General features: G+C 43.3%; 1 protein-coding gene across 5 annotated transcripts in view; it reads left to right on the top strand.

Annotated features, from left to right (window-relative positions):
- diaph2 (diaphanous-related formin 2) overlaps positions 1 to 24,759 on the top strand; it is a 688,393-nt gene that overhangs the window by 222,910 nt on the left and 440,724 nt on the right. For 3 of the 5 annotated variants that reach the window (XM_080415256.1, XM_080415255.1, XM_080415258.1), the window contains 5 exons: positions 878 to 996; positions 2,554 to 2,618; positions 4,495 to 4,599; positions 11,093 to 11,155; positions 17,020 to 17,409. In XM_080415256.1, the coding sequence (XP_080271382.1) occupies positions 878 to 996; positions 2,554 to 2,618; positions 4,495 to 4,599; positions 11,093 to 11,155; positions 17,020 to 17,409 (742 nt within the window). The remainder of the gene's footprint in view (positions 1 to 877; positions 997 to 2,553; positions 2,619 to 4,494; positions 4,600 to 11,092; positions 11,156 to 17,019; positions 17,410 to 24,759) is intronic. The other 2 variants (XM_080415259.1, XM_080415257.1) reach the window with 1 other exon arrangement.

Below are 24,759 nucleotides of genomic sequence, written 5' to 3'. Positions count from 1 at the left end.
GTTTATAGCCGCCCTAATTGGCTAAGATGATTGCAAATTAGCGAAGAGGGCAAGCGTAACCAGGGTTCCTGTCTGTCACCTTGAAATGGACAGTCACAGAGACTTAAGTTCCATGCTCCCATTTAATCCATTCAATCCGGTAACGCATCTGTGTCATTTTTTAGATTTCTTTGGGCTATTCAAAAATAGCAGATATACAAGCTCATAGCGAGAGTGCCGCACTATGAGCTATATATATATATTTTAAAGCAAACATTTGGAACTCAAATCTTTGCTTCTGGGGGGTCCCTGGAACAAAATGTTTTGAGATGGGGGTCTGCGGCCATCATTTTGGGTTGTCCTTGACATGAAAAAGTTTGAGAACCACTGATATTATAGCAACATACGTGTTAAAAAAAAAAAAAATGTTAGGATTTAGAAGACATTTGTGAAATCCAGGCAAGATTTGAGTTACAGATGTTCACTTTAAAAAATATATATATATTCAAAGATTTGCACACATTTTCCAGATTTTTCAAAAAAATTGCAGATCTACAAGCTCATAGCACGGCACTTGGTGCCGCGCTATGAGCTTGTATATCTGCTATTTTTGAATAGCCATCTAAAAATAAGTCTAAAAATTACACACGGACGCGTTCCCGGTCTTAATGGGTTAATCTGCCAATTTCATGATCGGGGGAAAAAAGCAAGTGATCAAATTTAATTGTGTCTCTTTTCCCTCAACAGCAACCTTTTCGGATGTAGCTTTGTGTTGACCTCCAGGTTGGGATAAGGACATCATTTGTGGTTAATTAGACTAGCAGAGTTTGTGTCCGTCACGTCTTATATAGCGTGACGTGTTTTAATTGTTCTGCTTGATGTCTCCTGACCCTCACAGGCCTCAGTACTTCAAGGTGCTAGAAGAATGCGTGTCTCAGGTGGTGCTGCATCGCAGTGGGATGGACCCCGACTTTGGCTACAGTAAAAGGCTGGACGTGGACTTCACCCACTTGATCGGTACCTTGTGAATGATTATTATTATTATTATTTTTAGATTTTTTTATCCCACGATTTTGTAACCCTTTTTTCACCCAGTGCCAATTTTCTAAGTGATCCTGGGCGCTACACTCCCCCCATCAGCCTTGTACCTTGTGAATTATTAAATATAATTTGGTTGGATTCCGAGAAAAATCTTCAGCTCAGTTGACGATGCAATTTGTTTCTCTTATTACTGCATTGTTTTGTTTTGCTGTATTTTTTACATGATTGCGAGTGAATGATGGAAAATATTTGTCCATCATTTACAGTGATTAAAAAAAGATAGCCCTTAGTTGGCGATTGTAATGGTTCTGTAATGGTTCCAAATTATCCTCCAGACATGCTTCCTATGTTTAACCCACTAAGACCGGGAACGCATCAGTGTGTAATTTTTTTTATTTCTTTGGGCTATTCGAAAATAGCAGATCTACAAGCTCATAGCGAGCTTGTAGATCTGCTATTTTTTGATAGCCAAATAAATCCAAAAAATAACACAGATGCGTTCCCGGTCTTAAAGGGTTAACAGCAGCATCAGTGGCAGCAGGAAGCTTGTCACTGATGTTTGCTGAAAATGTTTTGATATCCTGCAGTGGCTCTCATTATCATCCTATTCCCCTCTGAGTTCGCTCCCACAAACACCTGCAGTGGCTTTGACATATAAGATAGTGTGGGCTAATTATTCATAAATGATGCATTACACATAAAACGAAGCTCCGTTAGAAACATGGCCCTGTCGTCGGTATGAAGTGACTTCTTGTCAGTATCATCAGAGGACATACAGTGTGTTTCCCAGGAATCATAGAGAAACACTACATTATTTCTCCTCACATTATTAATGTAGTCTGTCATTGCCTCAGACGTGAGGAAACGATGTAAATAACACCAATTTCCCTTCTTCTTCTGTTGTGTTACTTTAACAGTTCTGTAACTCAACAAACCCATGCTCATTAAAAAGTTTCAGAGTCTTAACTACTGCGCTTTAATGAGTCACACAAACAATTAGAGAAAAAAAGGGGAAATGAATAATAATACAAATAAACAAAGTGGATTGTTCTCTTAACCCATTAAGACCGGGGAACCATCTGTGTGTAATTTTTTTAATTTCTTTGGCTATTCAAAAACAGCAGATCTACAAGGTCATAGTGCGGCACCGAGTGCCGCACTATGAGCTTGTAGATCTGCTATTTTTGAAAAATCGTGAAAATTTGTGGCAAAATCTTGGATTATGTTTTTTTAAAGCGAACATGTGTAAAATATTTAGTTCCAGGAACCCCCAGAAGCAAAGATTTGATAATAGCAGATCTACAAGCTCATAGCGCGGCACCATATCTGCTATTTTTGAATAGCCCAACGAAATCTAAAAATGACACACAATGACACCCGGTCTTAAAGAGTTAAAATTAAAAGTCCTGATTTATTTATTTATTTTTTAATTCACATCATGGTTTAATTGTGACTCTCTAGGGATGGAGATCAAACTGTCTACATTTTACCCGGGAAGACGTTTGAGTTGTTGTGACTTTACTTGCCTTTCAGATCAGTGTGTGGATAAAGCCAAAGTGGAGGAGAGTGAACAGAAGGCTGCAGACTTCTCCAAAAAGGTGAAACATTAATCACCCCCACAGTGCACCCCACATCCTCACCCTCACCCCCCACCCCCAGTCCCCATCGGTTGGCCAACTCCCATCTGGAAAGTTTTTCCCCCTTCTCTAGAGCTTCCAGACAGGCTATTGATTCCCATGCCCTGATCAATAGTTGGCTGTGGCGCTACATGATCCGTATCAGCATTACAAGGATCGATCCCAATGTTCCAATGTATACTTGTTTGCGCACGGTGCCGCTTGAGTTAAGTTATGTACAGGCACTTTAGATTCAAGTCCACGCCGCGTACAGAAAGCTTATACAGTAGAGTTTATTCTTTTCTAATTGTTTATATCGTTTGTTTAAGAGACTTCCATTTAAATTAGGATGATTTTTTACCTTAAATGAACCAACCAAACAAACTGTTGGCAGTCATTCAGAGAGCTTTCTGAGTTGTGTTGTTTGGAGAGACAATAATAGGTTTTGGTATAATTGTTCACATTCAAATAAATGCATTATTAGTAATAGTAATGATAATACTGGTGAGGTAGCTATGATATCCAAACATGTTGTTCATCAGGGATGTCCATACTTTCCATATTTGAAAATAGGAAAATACCTTGGGGCTGAATACATCTCATGTCATACTGTATTACTGCTATTGCATTACAACAATATCAATAGTCTTTTTTTGCAGTCTAGTTATATAGTTATTAAAGTTATCTTATCTGAACATAACAAAAACAAATCAACATTTTTTCCACATTTATGCACTGCATTGCTATTATATTTACAGTCCAATAAATTGTCTTTGTTCAAAATTGCAGTGTAGGCCAAATGTAATTAGATGTGAAAAGGTCTCTACAAAAATGAAGATACAATAAAAAATATTTTATTTCACATCTTGAGAATGAAACGACTTACAAACTCTACTGAGAAATAGCTTATCTGCCCGGGTTCATTTCAAAACACTCTGTGGGCCATATAAAATCTTCCCTCGTGCCACGATTGGCCCACAGGCCGGACTTTGGACATACCTGTTGTACCTGACTGAAAAGTGAGCCAGCCGTGAGACTAGTAGTACCCCCCCTGCTTTGTTCCCCGCATGATGCCAAATTTATGCTCCGGTCGAACGACCGGTGATGCACACAACAAAAAATATACGATCTACAAGCAAACACAACACGTTGCATCCAGTGTTGCCAGATTCTGTGAGAGAAACAAGCAACCAGGTCTAGGAAAACCAGCCCAGAAGAAGCGACCATGGGCCACATGAGCGCTTTAACATATACATCAGCTATCTGAAAATAGCAGATCTACAAGCTCACAACGCGTCGCGATGCGACGCGTTGTGAGCTTGTAGATCGGCTATTTTCAAATAATATCTTGCGAGGGAAATTATAATAAGCAGACCTGGCAACACTGGTTTGCATTCGTGATGCGTTGTTGTGAGCTTGCATATTTTGCCTCCTATCTTGGTTGTGCACAACACTGTTGTGCGACACAGTATAAATCAGGCTTAAGAGTTTGTGTCGAGCCACCCTGCTGGGCCGGTAGAAAACATTATTCTGACACGGCCCGCTTCCCACAAAGGTTAGACACGTCAACACACATAGAAGGACCGGACCTGAAACCTAGACAAAGGACAACACGAAATAAGGCCACGGGGGCTATGAATAGAAATCGGCCAGATAGCGCGAGACATCGCACGCGCACGCGCGTGTTTGTGTGTCTGTGTGTGTGTGTGCGAGTGAGCGAGCGCCCTGTGGTTGGCTGTTCTCTAGAGATACCTTGCCTGCTCACCAGTGGTGGTTGCATGCCTGTGGTGTGTGCGTTTGTGTGTGTGTGTGTGTGTGTGTACGTGGACATGATTCTGGTGTATTCTTGTGTTTGCAGTTTGATGAGGAGTTCAGTGCACGGCAGGAGGCCCAGGCCGAATCTCAGAAGAAGGAGGACAAAATCAAAGAGCTGGAGGTTCAAATCCAAAGCCTGCACACCCAGGTAAAACGACATCATGGTTCACACAATGCACACTCGGGGCCGGACTGGGACCAAAATTCAGCCCTGGCATTTTGGCCCAGACCGGCCCACCACAACCGGCGCGCAGATAGCAGATACTCTACCGCCTAACTCCGTCGAGGCACATACAAACGCACGTCCTTAATACCACCACTTTTACTGAAAAGCATCCCAGCCCAAACATTACAGTAACTAATAATTGGGCAGCGCAACCCGGAAATGACCGTAATAATCCATATGCCCGGTATGCCAAATGGCCAGTCCGCCCCTGTGCACACTGCACTATATACAAAACAGCTACAGTAAACCACATCCCTCCAGTGGCGTAACGGAGGGGTAGCAAGTGATGCGGTGCGGGGGGGCCACCAGCAGGGGGGGCCACCAGCAGGGGGGGCCCCGCCTGCGCTGATACAAATATTTTTACAGCAAAAAAAAAGAAAAAAGTTGATTTATATTGGTCAAATAGAACCGAATTAGACCCAAATTAGACCGAATTAGACCCGAATTAGACCCGCGCGCGCAGGTTGTGCACGTACGCACGCGTGCATGTACGTGAAACTCCCGCGGGGAGGCCCCGCGATTCTGCGTTACGCCACTGCATCCCTCACAAAGAAAAGGAAAACGTCGGGAGGCAATGGACTGTATGTCTAACCTTGCATTTCGGTCAGCATTTAGACATAAAATATCGACAGCTTCAGGTAAAATGAGATAAGTTGATCTTAAACCCATAAGTTGAGAGGTGATGTGGGTGCGGTGAAAGCGATCAACTTCTGTCAAAATGATACCTTTGGTCAGCGTTAGATTGCCTGTAAGTGGGTGTTTTCATCCATGCAAGAGCATTTGATTTAATAATGGGTCAATCTCCCTTTTTAAGATGTATGGGGAGAATTGCTCCATTGAAGCATTTCCCCTGTAATCCTATCATCATAGAGATGGATGGCATTCCTTTTCCTTGGCCTCCATATCGCCATCTCTTTCCCAGACAAAACCCTCCATTCTTGGCATAAAAAGAACAACTGCTATTTCCCCCCTTAACCCAATTTGAAACACTTTAGCGCTGCCGGGGCACAAAAGGGCAGTTTGCTTCCCTGCTTACAGGATTTAATATAAACCGCTGTCGAAAAGATGGTACCGGCTACCTCTTTACCCAGAGATAATTTCTCTCTGCAGACACACCCTCTCTCATTCACCGCTCCTCCATACTGCATTATTATTCTGGTCTGAACCTCACTGAAGGTTTCATAATTGTAACCATTGCGTATACGCCACCTTCCACGCAAACATCGGAATCTATCAAAACAAACCTGACGTGAGAACGTGCACACTTGTTTGGAAGCTCTGGCCCCATGTGTGTGCAAACATTTTGGAGACAATGAGAATTTGCGACGCCAAACAGCCGAGTAGTGAAATTAAGCCGAAATGTGCTAAATGATCATTCTCACACAGTACATTTCACTCCATATCGAATTACACAGCCCTCTAATGCCTTGTCATGAGGAACTAACGGGCCTGAGTATTTTTTTTGCTTGGGGTTGGCAACCAGAACAAATAATAATAAAAAAGAAAATGTAAAACAACCGTATGAGGACTATGATAATTAACAGGCCTACATACTGTACTGTCTACAGAACATAGCCATAACAAATAGCCAGGCTGCTGTTCTAGGCCACCAGTTTGTGTTTTGAGCTTAAGACCCCAACAGAAATAACAATACTGAATACACACAATCATCCCATAACCAATTTCCAGCACCATAGCAACAATGAACAACGGCAATGTTGACAAAACGGATAGGAAAGTGGCCAGATATAATGTGCAACATACAAACTAATATACAGCAAACACACACACTTAAAGCACAACTCTTCTAGCGGTAAATCAAATCAAGTTGGACGCGCAGCAGCCGTCTGTTAGTGTTGCCTCAGGGCTCCAGGCTAACATTGTCACCACCGGCACAGAACCATCCCAAAAATACAGTTTTAACTGACCCAACGTGAGTGTAAACCATCCCAAAGTTTTTTTTGCCAATGAAAGTTACAAGATGTGCGTATGGTGTGATATTAAATGTACATCAACACACACAATCATTGTTTATTTATCATCATTGTCTTTCATCCTAGGATTCAATGGAAAAGCTAACCTACATATGTCACTCACCCTATGGCTCAAGGGGATAACTAACCTATGTCACTCACCCTATGACTCAAGGGGAAAAACTAACCTATGTCACTCGACCTATGGCTAAAGGGAAAAACTAACTCATGTCACTCACCCATATGGTTAAAGGGAAAAACTAACCTTTGTTCAAGGGAAAAAACTAACTTATGTCACTCGACCTTATGACTCGAGGGAAAAACTAACTTATGTCACTTATGCCCTATGGTTCAAGGGAAAAAACTTTTATCTGCTGTGTTTATACTATTCAAATAGAGCAGCATGTTTGCAAGTTCTACTTGACTGAGAGTGTAACCAGCGCTTTGCCTGCAGTAACTTTTATTTACGCACCGTTTGCGCAGTGGCAGGGATTATGTGTGCAGTCGGCTCAAATAATCTGCGTTGTATCACCCGTGTCCCAGGGGAGATTTATGTTTGTCCCAAATACATATTTTATTGTCCCCACGAATGACAGGACCTTGTTAGTCTCAAGCCCTTGGTCAGTTGCTCTAACTCCACCTCTCCATCTCATAATTATCTTATTATCAACAAATTAGTTTTCTTTGCGCTGTGGATGAACAGGCCAACATCAAAACATAATTTGTAGCATTTGGCTGGTTTCCCAAATATAATCGGTGCCATTTCTGCACTTTTGTATTGGAATAAGGACACTGACTCAGAATGTCTCTGCTTCAGTTAATCATTAAAATCATTTTCATTCTATAAATGACCAAATTATTTCATGCAATCATCTTAAACCCTACACCCCGCTGGTTTCAGCTGTAGAGCACCACCAGTCTCTTGAAATTTGCATTAACCATTTATGGTTAATTGTGGGAGTTAACGGCGCGAGATATTAGACTTGTGTTGCACAAATTCAAGTGGATTCTGATGTATAAAGGGAGAACTGTGTGCAGGTGTCTGCGCATAGTTTTATAAATCAGATACATTTTTATGCTCACGCTCATTTTTGTGTTTGGAGGAGGTGCACATAAACCTTTAGTATGGAATCCAGGCACTAGTGTTATAAACGAGACACCAGAACCTTCCTCAAAGCCAAGTCGTTATCACTACTCGACTCGGCGTCAGCTCCCCGTTCTTCAGCTCCTCCACACCAAAACGTGACTGTGATTTAATGCCCACGCCACAAGCCTTGGCCCCGTTCCTGGTGGAAGTCACTCAGTGTTTTTCTGCTCGCAACTTCACTTAATTTGTGTTTAGGCCTCAGTCTCCCACTTCATATGCCTGAGTGCCGTGTCACCACTCGTTACCTGCGTCTGCGGCCAGACTCGTTAATCACTCACTCAGCGTCCAGTGACTGCCTTGCCTGCCCGTAAATATTAATGAGACTATCTCGGCGTCTGAGGCATCTCTCCACCACATCCTTCCTCATCAGTCTTTATCATCCCGTCCTCCCGCGCTCTCTCCCTCCATCTCTCTCTCCCCTTCTCCCTCTTCTTTCTTTTTCACTCTGAAATGAATGCATCGGTTTATAATGGCCTTTGCTTATACCTCCCCCTTCCCCCTTGGTGTGGAGCTTTTTTATGTTGGATTTCTAAGTATTTTTCCTCCCACATCACGCCTTCCCCCCCTTTTCCCCCCTGGCAGGCCGCTGTCTTTTGAAGCCTGGCTGTTTGTGGTGCATTAACAGGTAGTGTAGCACCCGCGAGGCCCCGGAGAGTCAGAAACCTCTCTTCCTGTATCTCCGAATGCTCCTTCAAAGGGACTGCTGATGCGGTGGAGCTTCACATCAACAGGCATTAGCCACAGTAGGGACATGCGCAGTATGCTCAGCGCAAGCTAGCATGAATATGGCTGCGAGTGCTCGGCTATGAGTGCTTCAGCACCGTCCCCTGTGCATCTTGGCATAGCTAAACAAAAAGGGAATGAACTGTAAACATATTCTGTATGTGGTAGTGCTTGACTGGGACTCACTTTGTGGTCAAGTTGCTGCTTTTACTGTAAAGTGGGTTTCCCAAAGAGGTTTCTTGTTGCCTCCACACTGAGTGAAACTAACCATCTTGTACCTAAGGTACACGATGCTTCACAGAGGGAACGGTCTCTTTGAAATCAGACATCTGTCAAACTTTTCATCTCTTCCAGCTTAGCCGAGTTGCCTCTCATGTTATGGAAATTCAATTTAAATTACCGCATTATACTTTTAGTTTCTAAATGGAATATGTATAATTCTTCCAAGTAATCTTGTTTTTTACTTTAGGCAGCAGTTGTTCAGATTGACCCTCAAATGACTTCCCCTTATATATTGCGCTACTAGGCAAAAAAATAATGAAAAAAAGCTATATACAGTTTGTAATCATTTTTTGAAGAGTTTCATTCTGCTGCAGTAGGAAGGCAATACTACAGCAATGTGTAGTGTAACCTAATCCACCTTAGACAGTACAGTAAAAAGCCTTTATCTGGGAGAGTGCAAAACCTTTAAATGCATGTGAAGATACACACTCAGGTTGTTCATCAAAGTCGGCACGCTACAACTGCCATTTTGGTGAACATGAATGAAAATGTTAAGTTCTGTTCATTTCATTGGCGGAAACTCCTCTCAGATATAAAAAACACATGCATGTCTGAGCCTCCTGCACTTCACCTTCATCTGTGTGAACCAACCGATTTAATGAGAGCCTTTTCTCCGGGAACTTTGGCATTGTAACAAGCTAGCCCGTTTGATGTGACTGTTTGATTATCCCCCCTCATCCAGCTTGAATGGAGGTTTCTGCCTGTAAACATCGACAAAAAAAAAACACCCCGGTGAAATCAGAACGAATGGAAATCTTCCGCTCTCCCCCTAGCCTTTGCTAACCCACCTCTTCAAGGCAAAGGAACAAAACAAGAAGGGAAAGCATTCATTGAATTGGTTTTAGGTGAGATGAATAATGTAGTATTGCAGTGGTACACTTGATGCCATCCCATTAATCGGTTTTAACAACCTGGCGGCCATGTAGCTGACCCAGCGTTGCCCCCACGAGAGCAGTTGGAGGTATATAGCAGACTGCACAGATCTTATTTTCTCTCCTTCTTATAGTGCCAGTGCCGCTGCCCCTTCCTCATTAACCAGGCTGGATTCAGCTCGTAACGACAGAGTAGGACTCGCGGTGTGACCAATATCACCATGTGTTCTCTAACCAAGACTTTCTTTTAGACCAGAAGTTCTTCAACTTTTTCAGCTCAAGACACAAAAGAGAAATTCTGTGTCTGTGCCAAAGTTTAAAATACATGAGGAACCTCCATACTTACTTACTTTTACAAACTACTGGTGGTGACGTTGTTTTTTAAATGTTATTAAAGGTTATTAAAGGTAATTTTATAACACACACACAGTCGCGTCAACGGTTAAAACGCACACCTTGACTACTTGATTGTTCAGGAACCTCAATGTATGCTTAAGGACAGTTTTACAGCACAAAAAAAAAGTTAACTTCTGTCTCAGAACACCTCAGAAGGCAAAACCTTCTGATTCCCTTGGGTTTGTTTTTCTCATAAAGTACATTTCTCATTGCCTTTAACTTTCCACTCCTAAGGACAGTGTGGGGAAGATAAAAGTTATCTTTGGCTTAAAGAATGCACTTTACAGCCACTTTCTAAAACTCTAGCAAAGTGGAAGGTCTTTTTTAAGTCGCCCCGTCATTGAAGTTTCCATCTCCTTTTCCATTACACATGTTAAATATTTAATTTACCCCATAGTCCACTGCGAGAGGTGTGCAGCAGGACGAACGACTGCATAGAAATATTACGTCTCAGCAACCGTAGGGTATGTTCCCGCCCTCCCTTCCATATGGCGAGGTCACCCCGGAGGGCGACATCAAAGCAAAACGGGCACATTTCTGAAACAAAGACTGCAGAGCGAAATCAATGCCCACTGTTACATCTGAGGGTGCTAAGTTGAAATGGGCGGCTATGACATGAAAGGATGCTGGTGAAGGGAAGGGCGCTTTTGATGGTGCACTGACTGGGCTGGCCGTTGCGTCTCTCAATCCTTTTATGCTGCTCTCAGTGCTCTATATTCCTTCCGTGTAAATGCACAATAACCTCTACCTGACGCACGTTGCACAACTTCTGGTTGTTGACCGTCGAGGACAATCCTCTGTTTCCTGTGTTAATGGTATATATCCCCACCACCCTTCCTGTGTTGACTGTCGGTGTGTCTGTTCTATTGACAATGTACTAGTGTTCCTCTTTGTCTAGCTAACCCACCTCCATTATGTGCCTCTCCTGTCACTGTCTGTCTCTCTGTTCATACCCATCATGTGTGTCTGTGATTTTTGCGTGTGTGTGTGTGTGTGTTTGTGTGTTTGTTGTACCTGTCCAGTTAACTAGTGAGACGGAAAAGCTCAAAGAGGCTCAGAGACTACTCATTGAATCTGAAGCCAAGGTGGGTGTTAACGTCTGCATGATGTGTGCCCTCTTCCTTCAATATACATTTGTATTTGTTTTAATTGATCAACATGATTTATTTTTCACTTGCCACACATTATTCTAGAGAAACTAAATCATCATTCTGCAATACATAAAATTTCCAACCAGATCTAGCGTGTGCATATTGCACGCCGACTTCACATAATTGTATGAATTATCTATGTGCATGTTATTTGAGAACATGCTTGTGTTAATTTGTTTTTTATATTTTAGCAAGCGTTTACGTTTTTCCCCCATGTCTATTTTAGTAAATTGTGATGAATAATAACAAGTCGAAAGCATGGTAGATTCCGCCCTACTGTGTGGCATTCCATTAGACACATTTCCGTGCTTGTTTTAATGCAATCTTCACAAGTAAACACTTTCTGATTGAATTCTCCTTATCAGAAATGAGATCGGGGGCCCGGGTTTTAATCATAATAACCGTCCGAGTTAATTACCTGCCAGTCTGACCTCCCCTCTGAGTCCAGGAGACTGTGCATCCCTAAGTGGGCTGGGTTAGATTTCATATTTTAGCCTGATCTCTCCTTATGCTGCCCAGGACTCCAGATGAGGCCCAGCGTGGATCCACCATGCCACCCCACAGCTCCCTACTAACCCAGTGGTTCTCAAACCTTTTCATGTCAAGGACCCCCAACTTGACACTTATTAGCCCACGGACCCCCATTTGAAAAGATATGCCAGGGACCCCCACAAGAGAAGACTTTTACGTCTCTAGCAGTGATTCTCAAGCATTTTAATTTCAAGGACCCCCCAGTTTGACATGCATTAGAGGCTACGGACCCCCATTTAATGGCATTTCTATCTCTGGGACCCCAATTTATATTGTAAAATCAATGTTAATTTAACTCTGAGAGTGTACAAATGGAACCAAATGGACCCGTTAGGGTCCATTTGGTTCCATTTGTACACTCTCAGAGTTACAGACCCATAAGGGTCCATTTGGTTCCTAACTATCTATCATTTAGATGGGGACCCCCTGGAACTCCATCAAGGACCCCTGGGGGTCCCCGGACCCCACTTTGAGAACCAATGCTCTAACCCACACCTAGCAGAGTTAGGAGTCCAGCAAACATGTTCATACTGTATAAACCATCTCGAGTCACAGCAATGGGAAAAAACCTGAGTAAAAATACGTTTGTTGCATTGTTTGTTGCACGAGTTCAGACCATGTTTTATACTCTTTTTGTTATCTTCTTTTTGGTACCTTGGGAAGATGAGGAGAGAGTGGCAATGGTATTGGATCCCAAGGGGGCCCTGTGTGGAGCACTGGGCTTATTACCATTCAGTAGACATAGCTGCAGGGCCTTGCATATGCGAGAGAGAGGGAGAGGGGGGTGAGGGAGGGAGGGAGAGGAAGAGTAGTCTCAGCAGCCAGAATGGCTCAGAGGACCCCTCTCCACCGAAACTGCGGCACTCTAATTTAGTAGCTAATATGCTTCCATTCTCTCATATTAATCTTAAAAGAGAAAACGGGCCACGACGGGGCCGGAGATTGACAGAAGTATAATGATTGGACGTGGGCTCTTCATTGAGGGGCTCTGGGCGGCCTAGCTGCCTGGGATAGAACCTCCGCACCACACCTTTTTAATTTCCTCTCTAATAAACAATCCACTCATGGCACTGTGTAATGAAAAACAATATAATGCCGTTAAAAATGAGTCCGATCGCGCACATTATGCTCAACAATCCAGCGAGTGACTGGGGGGGAGAGAGGGCAACGGAGGGGAATTGGTTTTTGGAAATGGAAAAAAACTTTCACTCGTTTGGAGGTTTTTCGGGGAGAAGGGTTCTTTGCTAAGTCTTTGAAGGAAAGACGACGACTGGAGCTTCTCCTGGAAATCCAAAAGGTCACATCCTATCTATGCTTTGGGGCCTGTAATTGTTCTATTTGCATACATTTTGTCTCTAAACATTTTCCCATTTGGCGTTATCAATGATTATAAATACCTGTTTATGCCTGTAGAGCCCGTGTGCGATAGGGCAGACGTGTCAAGGGACAAGCGAGGCTCTGTCTTATCGGTAATGGGGGTTTAATTTCACTTCCTGTCTACCGCCTAATAGCCTGTCATTGTGAAGGCTCCATGACGAGCACTTGATGGGGGAGGTAACGTTTCTTATCTTAACGACTTAAAACCCACGGCCAATCCACAGGTTTCTCTCTCCCCAACTGTTTAACTCGTGTTGACTTGCACATCAGTAGGGTAAATGAGAATGCGATAGGTCCACCATATCAATGTCCAACCCCCCCCCCCCCATTTGTATAGTGTCAGAGTTAGAGACCTGTAAGGGTCAATTTAGAACCCCCTAAAGGATCCCTGAGGGTCCCTGCACCCTAACCTCACTCCGTCAAATGGAAGAAGCTTGCGACACACATTTTGTTTCACAGCGTACTTGCATCTGAGACTTCGGGCGCAGAATCGATGACAGACGGAGTTTCATTTTTTCAAGATACTAGGCAGGTGATTGGATGATCCCGCCCCTAGCAGCCGCTGATTGGTTCGTATGCGCAGCGGTTCGGGCAGCTTTACTCTGTGAGCAATCCCAGACCCTCCTTCCTGAAACCAAATGCAATGCAATGCATGAGATTTCCGGAGGGAGGGGGTGTTTACCAGGCTACCTGCACCCCACTTTGAGAAGCACTGGTCTACTCATTAACTAGGGGGGGGGTGTTCAGGTGGCGATATACCTCTCATACACTGGATGTGTTAACCCATTTTTACAGTCATTTCACTTGTTAATCTGCCCCTCAATCAACGGCTCAGGTATGCCTCATTTGGGTTTGCATTTATTTTGTATACTTAATCGCAAAACCCAGCCGTGAGAGAAGGCAGGAGAGGAATGTAAAATGCATTCGGCATGACTTGGATCGTAATGTTGTCGTATATACCAGACACCTCGTCTCGCTGCACAGTCAATCAGAGGGGAGTCTTCATTCGTCTTGAGTCTCGTCCGCAGGCTCATTCTCCTGTGTTTTAGGTTGACCTTGTTGGCTCCATTGATGGGGAGGTGTAATGGCTTTTTAGAAGACCACTACACCACTCGATTACAGAGTCCCCCCCCCCAGCAGAGCCGGGGACACACGCTGCTGAAGAAGTTTCAGTCGTTTCAAACGTTCCTCCACTTAACCCATTATGACCTGAGGCCATTCTTAAAAATGTTTTCTAAATCCGAACGGTTTTTTGAAAAAAAAAAAAAATCACGATTTTTCTAAAAATAGCAGATCTACAAGCTCATAGCTCGGCACTCGGTGCCGCGCTATGAGCTTGTGTATCTGCTATTTTTGAATAGCCAAAGACATCTAAAGTGACACAGATGCGTTCCAGGTATCAATGGGTTAACCGTGTTACAGGCCCCATCCATGTCAGGATATTATCATTGGTCTTTATCTCTCTCTCCTTCTGCCCCAGCCACTCTCTATCTATCTCTCTCTCTCGCTCTCTCAATGCGTCTGTCTCCCGTAGATTGAATCGACCGACCCAATTTCCCTACCGTGGCGTGTAGATTTTGTGGGAAAGGAGTCCGCAGAGAGCCGGCATACCGACGTCTGTTATGGGATAAAAGCACTACTGTACCATATGTTTCACAATAAATAGCTACTTACGTCCTTTTTAATGGGACTGAAAGCCCACGGGAACGCGGCTGAAGCACTTACTGTAGGTTCTTACAGAATGCTTTCCTCCCACATGTCACACATATACCCCCACTGGCGGTCAGAACACGCACACGCACACACACGCACACACACACACACACACACACACACACACACACACACACACACACACACACACACACACACACACACACACACACACACACACACACACACACCACCATGGACCCTAAACAGACGGACGCACTTTTTTATTTTTTATGTATCTGCAGTTATACGAGACATTTACTTATATCGAAACTTTCGTTTCTTATTGTGTTCAGTTCTTGTTGTACGTAGCGGTACTACGGGGGTGGGGGGACTGAGAAAGTGGGAAAAAAGAGCTGATCTACAAGCTCACTTGTCGCATCGTGACATTGTTGGTCAGCTACTCAAATCATGAACACAGTGTGGGATTTCCACTTTCAATATTTCAAATCAGCCTCATGCTGGCGCTATAAGGCCGATTCGTGTTATTACCTATAAAGGGCCGACTTATGTAACACACATTATTTGATATTACTCCTTCAAATTGTATCCACATTTCACGCAAAACGGTGCACATGATCTCTATAGTCATGTGATCAAGACGGATCTCTTAGATTTTTCATATTCCATCCTGATTGGCGAATTCCGAACATTGCTGGCCCACAATAACCTACCTGACCTGGCGGAGACCTGTGCACTTTTTCTAGTAAATATTATTTTCTGTTGCAGTTTTCTAAGCAAAATGTAGTCGGGTAAAGGTCGCTACAGTACTTGAATCCAGAATTCAGGCAAAGGGGGGATACTGAAGCCAGTTTGAGCACCACCGTGGTATTCTACTTTTGCCTCTTGGTGTCAAGTATTGAGCCAATGTTCAGTGCAGATGATGATGTGGGCTGTTATTTTATTAGTGGAGAGAGACAGGAAACAAGGAGACAGAGTCTGGGAGCAATATGCAAGCAAATGGTCCACCTGGGAGTCTAAAACCGGGGCATCAAAGCCTACAGTACTTGAATCAGCATCAGCTTTACAACGTTATTGTCACATCACAGGGTTTACACGTGTAAATCAGGGGGTGAAATTCGTTTTTGTGCAATCTCTACATCGTTTTAGTTATTTCCATGAGAGAAGGGGAGGAAGAAGAAGAAGGGGGGGCAAGGGGGACGAGAGATCAATAAAAAACAAACAAATTATCTACATATTTACACATCGTACCGGATATCTATCCAGTGCGGTAAGTACCTGAGGTATGACATAAGGTGCTTGAGCATAGCAGCAGATATATACTGTACATCAGTGGCTTTCAACCTTTTTCATGCCAAGGAGCCCTAAATTGATATACATTTGGCCACGGACCCCCCATTTGAAAATGTTTTGTGCCAGTGACCCCCAGAAGCAAAGATATCAGTAAATTTTCGCTTTAAAAAAATATAAATATTCAAAGATATGCACACTTTTTCAAGGTTTTTTAAAAAATAGCAGATGTACAAGCTCGTAGCGCGGCACTCTGTGCCGCGCTACGAGCTTGTATATCTGCTAGGGCATTAACGAATAGTGATTTATGGTATTCGAATTATTCGACCCAAAAGTATTCGAATATTCGATTATTCGATTTGATTATAAAAAATTTAAAAAATTTAAATTTTTTTTTTTTTTTTTTTTTTTTTTTCAATTGCATTGATGACTCGACTCAAGGAATGCGAGTTGACGTCACACCAGAGCTCACAGCTGGCATGTCTGCTCTAGAAAAGCCACTAAAAAAAAAAAATCTTAAAAAAAAAAAAAAAAATGCTTTTTTTTTTTTCTTTTTTTTTCTTCGAATAGTCGAATAGTGGTTTGATAGTCGAATAGTCGGTTTGATATTCGAATATTCGAATATTCGACTATTCTGTGAATGCCCTAATATCTGCTATTTTTTAATAGCCCAAAGCTAAGTGGTTAAAAAATGATTGTGACTCTATGTTAACTAATTTCGCTGGGGACCCCCTTGTTACTCCCGGTGGTCCGGGGACCACCAGTTGAAAACCACTGGTGTACATGATATGCTATGGAGAAAAAAAAACAGTCGTAAATGGGATTAAGGTGCAAAGTGTCAGTGTCAGCGCAACCCTAACCACTCGGCTAAGGGTGGTGCCCCCGTGTGGATTCGTCTCTAACACGTCTTGTCCTGTGTCCTACAGATCGCAGCCGGACCGGCAGCTGGGGCTCCGCCCCCACCGGCAGGGGCGATGGGGGCGCCGCCCCCGCCTCCCCCACCTCCCCCACCGCCGCCCCCACCGGGCGGCGGCTGCCCTCCGCCGCCACCTCCTCCTCCTCCGCCCCTCCCTGGCATGGCGGGCATGATGCCGCCGCCACCTCCCCCGCCGCCGCCTCTCCCGGGATGCGGGGGTCCCCCTCCGCCGCCGCCGCCCCCCGGATGCGGGCCCCCGCCTCCCCCGCCTTTCATGGGAGGCCCCGGCATGGGCATGATGCCGCCGCCCCCCATGCCCGTCGTCAAGCTGCCTTACGGCCTGGAGGCCAAGAAGACCTACAAGCCCGAGGCGGTCATGAAGAGGGTCAACTGGTCCAAGGTACGGTAATATGCCATGAGTTGAAACAAAGCTTATTCTGATGATTTATTTCATGACCCTCCAGAAAAACACGGGCAAAAATCCTTGATTATGCAGCCTAAAATCCTTGATTTTGCGATGAAATATTTAATAATAATTTCAATTTTATGCGGTGAAATTGGGGGAAGTTGCGAAATATGCGGAAAGTTGTGAAATATGCGGCAATATGCGAACATTGAAATGTGCGAAAAGTTGCGAAAAATGCAAAATATGTGAAAAGTTAATATGCGATGCGAAACGCATATTATGCGAAACGCATATTATGCGATGCAATGTGCATATTATGCGATGCAATGTGCATATTATGCGATGCAATGTGCATATTATGCGATGCAATGTGCATATTATGCGATGCGATGCGGCCTTTTTTTAAAAACTTTACCCCCGCATAATTGTGCGCCATTTTGCTGATTATGCGGTAAATGATGCGATCGCATAATCGCATTTTTCTGGAGGGTCTAAATAGGATATGCGATTTTCCTCCCAGGCCCGAAACACGTAAAATCTTCCGGAGTGGCTTTTCCCGCTATATACGATGCCTATAGCGGGAGTTTTTTTTAAGTGGCCGCCTCGTACACACGGGCAAAAAATATGCCTTGCTGAAGGTCCCAACCAAGAAGGGAAGTTCTATTCAATTCCACACTTAACCCTTAAAGACCGGGGACGCATCTGTGTCATTTTAGATTTTAACCACTTTAACCATTATTTTAGACTTTGGCTATTCAAAAATAGCAGATCTGCAAGCTCATAGCACGGCACCGAGTGCCGCACTATGAGCTTGTAGATCTGCTATTTGTGAAAAAATCTTGAAAATGTGTGAATCTTTGAATGCATTTTTTTTGCTCAAATCTTTGCTTCATAGGGGGTCCCTGGAACAAAATATTTTGAGATAGTTGTCCGTGGCCAAATACATATCATCTTGGGGGTCCTTGACATGGAAAAGTTTGAGAACCACTGATATTATAGCGACAACATAAGTGTTTCAGAAAACTTTTAGGATTTAGAAGATATTTGTAGAAAGATTTGAATTACAAATGTTTGCTTTAAAAAAAAAATATATATATTCAAAGATTTGCACATATTTTCAAATTACACAGATTCGTTCCCGGTCTTAATGGGTTAATCTAGCCAAACAGACGCTCTGCCACGGGCCACACTATTCCCCACTCAGCACCCATTTGAAGAGATTCAGCAGTAAACAATTTCCACTGCTCAAGTGTCCTTGCCTTTGCAACACTCTTAGCATAATTGAATGAAGACTGTGTTGTGTAATGTTCACGCCACATTTGAATATGGTTTCAATAGGGCATTCTCCTGCCATGGATGCGATATTTTACCATAGTTAATTTATCCATTGCCTCAGGACTTCTTTGCATTAATTTTGTGGTGGTTTTGCATATGCTTCTGTGTAACCTTGCTTTTTTATTATATCTTACTATTGACAACAACAACTAAAATGTCAGGGCTTTTTCTTTTGCAATCACGCTTTTGGTGAAAACGATGTTAACGGGTTTAATTGGGAGACAAAACCTCAAATTGATCCAAAGCTTTGAATGTCTCCTATTTTATTATTACTACTAGACCTGGTAGCAACGGCCTACTCAGGAACGATGCATGTCGTGAATGCATGCCCCACCCACTTATGCAGTACCCGTTGTAGTGTTGATTTCGTCGACTAAAACTATGACGAAAAATGTTCGTCGACTACCTTTTTTCACTGACGAAAATGAAATAAAAACTAACCCACGATGACTAAAACTAAGACTAAATATATTGACAATTTCGTCAACAAATAAAAACTAGAGTAAAATGTTAGTGAGGGACTAGTGGAGAAGAGATCCAGTAGAACTAAAACACGTCATTTTATGTTTGGTTGCGCTCAGGTGTTGCGCTCTGAAAATAGCAGATCTACAAGCTCACAACGCGTCGCAGCGCGACGCGTTGTGAGCTTGTAGATCGGCTATTTTCAGCATGCTAGAAAACTAGACAAAAACAAACATTTCAGATGACTAAAATATGACTAAAACCAAATGAAATTTTATTCAAAAGACTAAAACCAAATCAAAATTTGCTGTCAAAAACAACACCTGTTGTAAGAGGGTCCGTATGTCTGTCTTTGTCCGTCTTATCTCGAGATATGTGAACTACAGACGGACGGACGGACACACGTACAGAGATTCTGTGCAATTTTGTTGTAAGATTATTATTTTCATGTGAACAAAGAATGATTTTAAAGGCATTCATCCATCCATGTTGATGAGAGAGACACAACTGGCCATTTCACCACATTAATCAACCCAATGTGCTTAATATCCCTTGCAAATTCTCACTGAATAGATAATCAGAGAGCCATTCATGCAGTAGAATGCACATCAAGAAAGTGGTGTTTTGCATCTCTTTATTACCAGATGCGGCTGTGTGCGTGTGTGCGTGTGTGTGTGTGTGTGTGCGTGCGTGCGTGCGTGCGTGCGTGCGTGCGTGCGTGCGTGCGTGCGTGCGTGCGTGCGTGCGTGCGTGCGTGCGTGCGTGCGTGCGTGCGTGCGTGCGTGCGTGCGTGTCCATACAGGTATGTGTTCAGAACAGGTGTGCGTTCTTGTTTCATGTTGCGTGTTGTGTACCACATGTACATTGTAGATAATTGCATGTTCACATGGTACACTGCAAGTGTCTGCAATTCCCATACTGTAGGTTTGCAACTCCCTGTTATTCGAACAGTGTTATGAAAAGGGGGGGAAAAAAACAATACAAATGAATATGGCATCATTACCCATCATTCATACTTCATTCATGTTATAATTGTGCCTCTTAGACACACATACGCACACACAAATTAAATTCAAATTCAATTAATGAGATTATGGTGCCAGTTTAACCACATTAAACCTGGTATCCCTATTTCGGGGATGTCATTATTGTCAAAGAGTTTATGGAAAACTTTTCAAATTTCAGATGTACATGCACATCACAGTGCATTTTGAGCGTGTAGATTAAAAAAATAAAAATATATATTTTTAAAGCCATTTCACAGTAGGGGGCCCCGCAGCCAGAGGCTAGGCCTCTTTGCGGGTCCTTGGAATGGAACATTTTGGGAACCACTGGCACTGTATACTAAGTTCCATTCATGCCCAATCCTGGTGCAGTAATGAGTGAATGTGCCTGTGCATTAACCTTGCTTTCACGGACACCAGAGTCTGGAGATGCAAATGGAATTCATAACCACCTGAGGAAAAGCAATCTGCGTCTCCTGTGTGGATTAAGTGGGACATGAGTCGTCTGTCTTCTCTGCGCGTAGCAGATGGAGGCACGGCGGCGCCCGCAGCCACCATGGACAGATTTTTTATTTTTTATTCTTTTAAGGAGGAAAGGAGTGGATAGAACCTTTTTTTTTTTTTTTTAAAGCCTTCAACTCTCCTATCTCCCGCTCCCCTCCCTATAATTTAACCCATTAAGACCGGGAACGCATCTGTGTCATTTTGAGATTTTCTTTGGGCTATTAAAAAATAGCGGATATACAAGCTCACAGCGCGTCACTTTGTGCTGCGCAGCGAGCTTGTAGATCTGCTTTATTTTTTTTTTATCGTGAAAATGTGTGCAAATCTTTGAATATATATATTTTTAAAGCGAACATTTATAACTCAAATCTTTGCTTATGGGGATTCTACAAATGTCTTCTAAACAACAGTTTAAAAAAAAGAATTTGAGTTGCGATAATATCAGTGGTCCTCAAAATGTTTTCATGTCAAGGACCACCTAAAATGATATGTATTTGGCCACGGACCCCCATCTCAAAATATGTTGTTCCATGGACCCCCCCAGAAGCAAAGATTTTAGTTACAAACTATATAATATATATTATAGTTATATATAAAATATATATTCAAAGATATGCACACATTTAAAAATTAAAAAAAGCAGATCTACTAGCTCATAGCGCGGCACTCGGTGCCGCGCTATGAGCTTGTAGATCTGCTATTTTTGAATGGCCAAAGTATAAAATAATGGTTGTTTTAGTGGTTACACAGATGTGTTCCCGGTCTTAACTGGTTAAACAAGAGTAAATATGAATAATACACGTCGGATAGGACGAGCGAGGGAGGAGGAGAGGAAGAATTCTTATCTCAATGTTGATGAAAAGGATGCACGCATAACAACTCAATGAGAGGGGGAGGGAAACGGAGGGAGGGGAGTTGAAAAGAAGATAGACATGGAGAGTTGACAGAAAGAGGTTATAGCCCGCAAGAGAATGAATGTGCACCTTTTTACCTTTTTTAAAATCACCCACTTGGGACCTCTCCATCTCGTAAGAACAGCATGTAGGTAAGAGTGGAGCAAAGTGCTTTGGATAGTAAAGCAGGCAAGAGCAATAAAGTAAGGAAACATTTATTTATTTATTTCCTTTTTATTTATTTATTTATTTATTCTCCCCCAGCCGTACAGCAGCAGCTTTGTGTGTGTGTGTGTGTGTGTGTGTGTGTGTGTGTGTGTGTGTGTGTGTGTGTGTGTGTGTGTGTGTGTGTGTGTGTGTGTGTGTGTGTGTGTGTGTGTGTGTGTGTGTGTGTGTGTGTGTGTGTGTGTGTGAGAGAACTGGTAGTGGAGATTGTAGCCCTGAGGTAGTGTAATGTAATTTCTCCTTGGGTTTGAACACCCACACGGGGGAACGGAACGCGTTTACTGTAAAAAGTAAATGATTGCTCAGTTGGCGTCTGAGGCAAGCAGCAGGCCCTGTAGCCCCCCCCCATCGCCCCCACCAGCTCCAACACTCCTTCACCCCCTGCACCCCTAAAAAAGAATGAGGGCAAACCTCACACGGAATGGCCTCAGCGCACATCTGCGATGGGATGCTTATTTGAGGCGGAAGTGCACACTCTTTTGAGATCCACGCGCCTTGGACATAGATCAGTGGTGTAAAACCGAGAATCACAGAGCATTGGTGAGTCTTTCGACACCCGGCCGGGGGGGGGGCTGTTCGGTCCCCGCAGTCGTGCCCCAGTAAGCTTAAACCACCACAGGAAAAGGAAGACCAGCCGCGGTACAAAGTCTATGCCATTACTATCAAACAAAGTACTGCTCCAAAAAAGTCCTTCACACTGCGGCGCGTTAGCTAGAAGTTCAAACCAGTTCACTGAGTTATCAGATAATGCAGAGGCTCACCAGATGTCCGTGCTATCTCAGACCAGACGGAGATAGGACAGGATAGGCTCTAACGGTGGGCAGGGGGTCAGTAATCCGGTCGGTGCTGTTGTATCACAAAGTGGCAGGGGTTCAAACAGTGTGTTTACCACACCTAGCATGACTCCGCTGCCTTTTTACCTCAGGTGGACCCATTATTTTCCCAAACAGAAGCAAAAAAATAAGTTTTATTAGTTTATACGGTAACATTTTCACACATTCCCCTCCGCTAAGCACTACGTTTAATTTGATTATTGTCACCCCGTATCTGTTTTCATCCCTGTTGATTATGGGTTTTTCGCAGAGAGAAAAACAACTTAATTTTATAGGCGCCGGGAAAAGAGGGCAATTAAAATGAACCACCGTTTGATATTTCCCTCACATCGCTCATTTGCTGCTACTGTTTGGAAGGTAGGAGAAGCCTTTTAGCTGTTCTCATAACCAATGTGTTATCGTCTGAGCTCTGCTGAAATATCTATACGCTAGCTCCATGAATTGTAGTCAATTTTATTTGTAAAGCGCTTTTAATAAAACAACATCAATGCATTACGTGGTTAAAAATGATTGTAATGCTATGTTGGCCACATTAGCTGGGGACCGCCTGGAAACCACCCTTAAGGACCTCTCTGGGTCCCCGGACCCCACTTTGAGAACCAATTATATAAAATGATCAGATTCGGGTTTCATTTGAAGTTGGGGGGGGGGGAAAGGACTGGCCTACAGTCACTGCAGGCTCCCCGGGGAGGGTGAAGTTTAGTCATTTTTTATGCAGCTCAGCTACATTGGAATACGAACACATACCTCTACTACTTGTCAGATGTAAGCCGAGACTTCCTCTGATGTTCTCGTCTTGGCTGTCATAAATCTGTCCTTGTCATGCCTGTCAAGGCCCTTGATATGTGCAGTATTGGAAAAAAAAGATATGACAGCAGCGCATGTCCTCAACTCTAATAGTAGTAATACATTTCCCCATTTCACTTGCAGCATTTCTGAACAATCCATAACTGTCATAGTTGATAGCTTTACAGCGCCAGATTCGAGTAGTTCACCACCAAGGTTGTTATAGCTAATGAATAAAATAATTAACAAACTAAAACGAGCTAAAATTACACATGTCCTTAAATTGACAAAGACGAACAATAAGGACATTTTCTCTATAATTGTCTCCGCCAGGCCGAAGGCCTGGCGAGAGAGTATGTTTTACCCCCTGTCCGTCCGTCCGTCCGTCCGTGTGTCCGTCCGTCTGTCACCAGCTAATCTCCGGCACCGTTGGCCCGGTCGCTCCGAAACTGTGCACACACACTCCCTGGATGCCAATTCAGAACCTCTGCCCCAAATCTTTCACATGGGCCTGTTATAGCGCCACCAGGAGGCCGATTTGTGCAAAACCCATTTTTTTATATTACTCCTACAAATTGTATCCAAACGTCATGCAAATCGGTACACAGTATCGCTATAGTCATGTGATCAACACGGATCTGTCCGATTTCCCATATTCCATCCTCATTGCCTAAGGTTGGCTTCCAAAGTTTGCAGGATTGGTCCGTTTTGAACAAAAAGCCTCAAAGTATACACACAGCTTGCGATTTCCGTGAAATTTCGCACGCACATTCCCACTAGGCCGAGGAAGAAATGCCACCCTTCTCACATTGGCCTGTTATAGCACCACCAGCAGGTCTAATTTAGCAAAACACATTTTTGGAACAAAATGCCTGAAATCATGAATGCAGTGTCAATGCAAGAATAAATGGCACAGTTCGCACCCTTTTCACATTGGCCTATGATAGCGCCACCAGGAGGCCAGAATAACGTACCTGACCTGGCGGAGACCTGTGCTCCGAGGAGCACTTTTTCTAGTTTTACTTTGTTTTAGCTGTTTGTTGTTTTTTAAACATGAAATATGCAGTAGTTTCATGTCATATATAAGCCTAGTATTTTGGTTGGATATTAACACATTGTGTGCCAGAGGTTTATTAAAATAGAGTACATCTAGTGCCAGCATATCTTCCATCCACTTACGCTGATATGTTTCGTGCTGTAGAAGCCCCGACGAGGAAGTGCATGTAAACAAAGCCTGCGTGTGAGACGGCGGAGGGTCCCGACTAACGCCTGGAACAATAATATTTCTAACGCGATCCTCCA

The sequence above is a fragment of the Gymnoscopelus braueri genome (assembly GCF_963280865.1).
Source record: "Gymnoscopelus braueri genome assembly, chromosome: 20".
In the NCBI taxonomy this organism is placed as follows: domain Eukaryota; kingdom Metazoa; phylum Chordata; class Actinopteri; order Myctophiformes; family Myctophidae; genus Gymnoscopelus; species Gymnoscopelus braueri.
The sequence above is the reverse complement of the archived record's forward strand: the minus strand, read 5'-3'. Positions and strand labels throughout refer to the sequence as shown.